Source organism: Egretta garzetta, unplaced genomic scaffold, assembly GCF_000687185.1.
Source record: "Egretta garzetta isolate BGI_Z169 unplaced genomic scaffold, ASM68718v1 scaffold172, whole genome shotgun sequence".
In the NCBI taxonomy this organism is placed as follows: Eukaryota; Metazoa; Chordata; class Aves; order Pelecaniformes; family Ardeidae; genus Egretta; species Egretta garzetta.
This window is the reverse complement of record NW_009258951.1, coordinates 4,200,480-4,205,821: the sequence shown is the minus strand read 5'-3', so window position 1 is coordinate 4,205,821 and position 5,342 is coordinate 4,200,480. Positions and strand designations below refer to the sequence as shown.

General features: G+C 47.2%; 1 protein-coding gene across 1 annotated transcript in view; it reads right to left on the bottom strand.

Annotated features, from left to right (window-relative positions):
- Positions 1 to 1,894: 1,894 nt before the first annotated feature.
- Positions 1,895 to 5,342, bottom strand: part of LOC104122326 (schwannomin-interacting protein 1) — an 11,728-nt gene continuing 8,280 nt past the window's right edge. The window contains exons 5-7 of the mRNA XM_009634435.2: positions 4,984 to 5,107; positions 3,430 to 3,523; positions 1,895 to 1,946 (exon numbers count right to left, since the gene is read on the bottom strand). Of these exons, the coding sequence (XP_009632730.2) occupies positions 1,895 to 1,946; positions 3,430 to 3,523; positions 4,984 to 5,107 (270 nt within the window). The remainder of the gene's footprint in view (positions 1,947 to 3,429; positions 3,524 to 4,983; positions 5,108 to 5,342) is intronic.

Genomic DNA, 5,342 nt, shown 5'->3' with positions numbered 1-5,342 from the left:
GCTCCACGTCCCGCGGGGATGATTTTGGCCTCAGAGCACTGCAAACACAGTGTTTTACAGAGCAGAAATAGAAAAGCCAGCGGGTCTCCCCACGCGTAGGCAACAGCATCAAGCCAACCAAGAGCTATGGGGAAACAATATACTTATTTTTTTCTGCATAGATTCAAAAAAAGCAAAGAAAGAGGAGTTTATGTCATCCCTGGGCTGCAGGCAAGGGCTCTCCAGCCTCACCCCTCCCAGCATCTTTCTGCAAAAGTGGGGGGGCAGGCACAGCTCCCTGCTCAGGGACACTGCCCAGCAGGGACACCCCCAAGGGGGGGGGGCTGCAGGACAGGGACTGTCCACTGGAAATCCCGTGGAGCAACTCCCAGAAAAGGAAAAACAACCTGAAGTTAAACCAACCCCCTCCGCCCCAGCCCCACCAAACTCCTCCGAGGGCTGGCACTTCCATAACCCGCACTTTCTATCCCGAGAAGGGGAAAAAGAAAAAAAAAAAAAGAAAAAAAAGAAAAAAAAGTGGTCATTTTATAAAATACATTCTTGGCGGGGGATGAAATTTTAATGCAGCTCATGCTTTTCTGAAAACAACCTGAATAAGTCATTAGCCAGACCCTTCGCTAAGACGAATTTGCCCCCGAGGAAAAAAGAATTAAAATGTCAAAAGCTGGTTCGTGGGACCCGCATGTCTGCCGCTGGCTATGGCCGGGCAGCCTTAGGAAGGGGGTGGTCGAGCTGTTTCAGCATTAAATCAAATCAATGAGGGATGGAGACAGGCCTAACAGCCTCCCCGTGCCCCCCCTCCTGCTCCTGCAGAGGAGGACACATCCAGCGCTCAGCTGCTGAACGCAGCCACTAATAGGGAGCCCAGCCCAAAGGCAGAGAGGTGAGTAATTACCATATATATCATACATTTAATATGCTGCTTAGATTTTTTTTTTTAACATAGATCTTTTTTTATTTCTGACATCGGTGAGTCATTTAAATATTTAGCCCAGACAATAAAATATAAAAAAAAAAAACCATCTACGGTATGTGCCTGCTGAGTCTAATAGTCACAATATTAGGGCTCAGTGAATGCTATTATAGAATCTCTTAAGTCCATGTCATACGTACATTACGAACTTACAAATAAATAACTCTACAAAAATCCTGTCTTCTCTGCGTCATTTCATGTGATCGGCACAAAAAAAAAAAAAAAAAAAAAGGCTCTTTCTGGTGATGACAAATTGCACATTTAGTTCGAGGAATACATTACTGGTGCATCACCAAAGTCAACCACTAGGCAACAAAAAGACGTATCATATGAAACAATTTTTTTAATTTTTATTTTACATATTTATACATAAAACTTTCCAGGTAACTCTCTGAATCCAACCGAATGTTAATAGCACATCTAAAAATGAATGTCAGGTAGTCAACATTCACAAAATGTTGAAAACTGATTAAAATATACATATTACTGAAAGCTACAACTTCACTACGAGGCAGGCATGTATTTTTTTTTGACTTGTATAGCACCGTCAAGTACAGTTTCTTTATTTTAAAACTACAGTGAAGAATAAAAAAGTAGTCAATGGTAAAATATCGTTCAACTGAAAATCTCTAAACAAACAAAAATAAAGTTAAACTACCCTCTCTTCTCACCCATGATTTATAATGTTATAAGTACTGTACATTTTTTGTAATAATATTATTAAAATGCCTGATATTTAGTGGCACGTGTAAAAAAATTAAAATAAATTAAGAAGCAGAGGCCAATCACCGGACATAAAGCTTCAGACATGGTCAATGACTAACACTGGTTTTCTTGTGCGCCACCGTGGACATCAGCGCTTGGACACACACAGAAGCAAAATGAAGTCTCGCTCGAGCTCTGCTCCCGGGGCTCCGGGGTTCATTTTGCCGGCATCTTCTCTGCCATGTGCTTCTGCTGACTTTCGGCGTGTCTGGGGGGAGGAAAGAAGCTGTGTTAGTCACGGCGCTGAGGGGAGGTGGGAACCCAAACCGCAGGCAGGGCTGTGCTCCAAGCCGGCAGCCGTGCTGCTCTGGCAGCAAACCAAAAATAACATTTTCCCGAGGGAAAAAGAAGCACCGGGTGAGGGACGTGCGGCCTCTGCCTGGGCTCCTTCCCGGCGGGAGGTGGGCGAAGGCGGGAGGAAACCTTTCTGTGGAGTGGTTTTGGGTCAGCTGGGATGGTTTCCTCCTCTCCTGCAGGGATGGCCAGCGTGTTCACCCCCCCGAACAACACCGGGATGGGGAGAGCTGGTGCCCCCCCACCCACACCAAAGCCCCCCCACCATGCTGACCAGCCTTCCAAATAATTTCATTTACTAAACTGCCGTTAACTGCATCTAGGAAACAAAACGTTTCCTGAGGCACAGAAGGAGAAAGAGATGCAAGGTGGCACTGGTGTTTGTCTACTGACCCAGCTCCACCCCCAATCCCAAATCCCCCCTTCTCCACTCGCTCTTCATTAAGGGAAGCAGTGACAGTGTCTCACAAGATGCAGGAGTGACAACCTGCCTGCTCGTCCCCAGGGCCACTGTCCCCGCAGGCAGCATGAGGACTGCTCCCCAAATCCCTCATGGCCACCCCAGCTGGCAGAAATTTTTTCCAGGCAGAGCGCTGTCAAATCTCAACCAGCTGCTATGCAGCACCACGATGTTTTAAAATAGAAACATATTTAGCCGTATTTTTGCAAGCTTAACGCTTCAGTTCTGAAACCACAGTCCTTATGCACTGACAAGAGCCAGTATCATCTTTTTCAGCTTTTTTCCCCCCAAAGCTTTCAATACCCACTGCTTCTACAGCGCATCACTAGTGATCTCAAAGGAAAATGCCTCTTCAGCCTTGCCACCTGGGCGATGGATTCCTTTAGGAAACCTGCCTGTATTTTGCAAGGCTTTCTATTTTATCGGCTATCAAACATTAATATTTAAGAGACTGAGAAATTCTCCTGTTGGTCAAGTCCTCCTGACAGCGGAGGCACATTGGCTGGAGCTCACGCCAGTGAAAGGGGTGGGGTGACACGGGGAGCCCCCTGATTTGTTCTTGGATGCACTGGGGGTTCGCAGCATTGCTCCTGCCCAGGCTCTTTTTCAGCCTTTGGAAAGGAAAACACTAATTCAAGAGCATGCACCAACACCTGCGTTTGGGAAGCTCTTGAAAGCCACTGACAGTCTCCAGAACCCAAGTGCCTTGATTTCTCGATTTGGAGGAGAGCAGCATCCTGCTCAGCCCTGCTCCCCTCTTCACAAACAGCCCTTGGCAGAGAAACACGTGCCTTGCAGCCAGCAGTGTTATCTTCTACCTACCTTTGATGGCAAAGGTTTTCCTACTGAAATTCTGCTAAAAGAAAACCCCTATGCGCTGCTGATGGTGAGCTGGGACCTGCGAGAAGAGAGAAATACCCCGAGGAGCCTCCTTCACCTGGTCAGGTCCTCGATGTCCACCAGCATGGCGTCCTGCTCCGTGTGCAGCTCGTCCCGAATGAGCAGCAGCTGCACCAGCTCCTCGTTCAAGCCTGGGGAGAGAGGGGGTGAGTCTGTGATGTCCCAGGGAACCCCGGTTTGGGACCTGTACATCATCCTTCCCCACCGCGTTACACGTGAGCTGGTGCAGAGAACCAGGAGGGAACCTCCCCAAAAGACGCATGTTTTCTAGGATAAACTGTAAGCCCCTTGCCGCTGCGTGCAAGCAGTTCCTCCCTTGGAACAGCTTAATGCAGCAGCAAAAATAAAGATGAATTTCTCAGTGCTTAAGAGTCCCGCTGGTTCAGCTTTTGCTCGCTTGTGGGCAATAACCCCGAGCAAGAAACACGCTTCAGAAAGTGGCCGAGCTGCTCACCTGGGCAGCCTCAGGTTTAGCTTTTTAATTCCCTGTGGCAATGCAGAACATGCTGCCCACGTGACCTGGTTTGGGGTTACTGTCCCAGCTGGCCCCTCTACCTAAGAGGGGTGTTCATGTCATTGGATTCTTGCTCGGGGTTGTGTCAAAGAGCATGGAAGAAAAGAATAAAACAAAAAGGACCATGTGAAAAATGAACCTGCTGGCAGAGGCTCCCCGAAGGCTGTACCTGCCCATCACTCGCTGCCAGAACGGCTCTTCAGACTGCTTAAACACAGCTATACTGGTTTAGTGCCTCTTCAGTTTGGGAAGCAAGCTCGGTGTTAATGACATTAACACTTCTGCTCCCATACTTTGGTGCTTTCTAAAGTGAGGCTAATTAACAAGTGGTTTGGTTTTTTTTGCCTTTGCAGCACAGACTAACAAATCACGACTCAACGGCACAGCTCTGCATCCTTGGCAGGGCTGCTTCCAGAAGGGATGCCAATTAACCAACATGAGTAGGGAAGGAGCTCCCAATGAACCCTTTTTTTTGACCTACAGCCACCAGAGAAGTCTATTCCCCAAATCGTTAATTAATTAATTAATTGGAAGATGGAAATCCCTTGAGGGGCAAAAAAACCCCTGGATCTTTTGGAGAGAGCAAAGAGAGATGAGGCGGTGGGGCACAACTATGGGCAAACACGTTGAAGCACTGCAAGAGTGGATTTACCCCAGGATGTTCGCTAAACTGGAGGGCTTCTCCACTTACGGATGGTTTTAATGCCATGGCATAGCACCACATGAAGACGCAGCCATAAAGCCATGAACGGCAGGTGCTTCCAGGACAGGCAGACTTCCCAAGAATATTTTTACCTGATCAGGTTTTGAGTTACAAGTGGGGCATTAGGTGCTGGCACAATGCTACAACCCTCCTCTCTTAGGGAGGAAAGCGAGCACTTTAGGAAAAACTGAAAAAAGGAAAGAAAAAGGCTGAAGGAGCCAAATCTGGAGAGAACTTCATCTCCAGCTTCTGCAGTGTGCCTCTCCCATATATTCATGTTGGTATATGTTTATCAACATTTCTGTGTGTATCCTGGAGAACTGTTCTTCATTAAATGGGACGGACCAACAAATAATTAAACAAGTATCACTTACTTTCTATCTGTGAGTGGAGATCATTGACTATCACTTGTAGCTGCCCGATAGTCATGTCTCTTAGATCAGTGGGTTTTAAACTTCTCTTCATCAGGCATTCACTTATATGAGGCATATGTGGCAGCTGAAAAAAAAATTTCAATTTGTTACTGTTTTCTTCAAATTATTTGTATCCTGAACAGTGGCAGTTTTCATTGCAGGCGCCCCCTCTCGCAAGCCTGCGTCAAGGACCACACTGAGAGTACCAAACGAGCTGAAACATCTACACAATGTTTGACCCGAGTCTTCAGATCTACCAGCATCAGTGGTGGATTGATGTGGGGGGAGGCGAGGGCTATGGCGAGCAGTGTTGTGCCAAG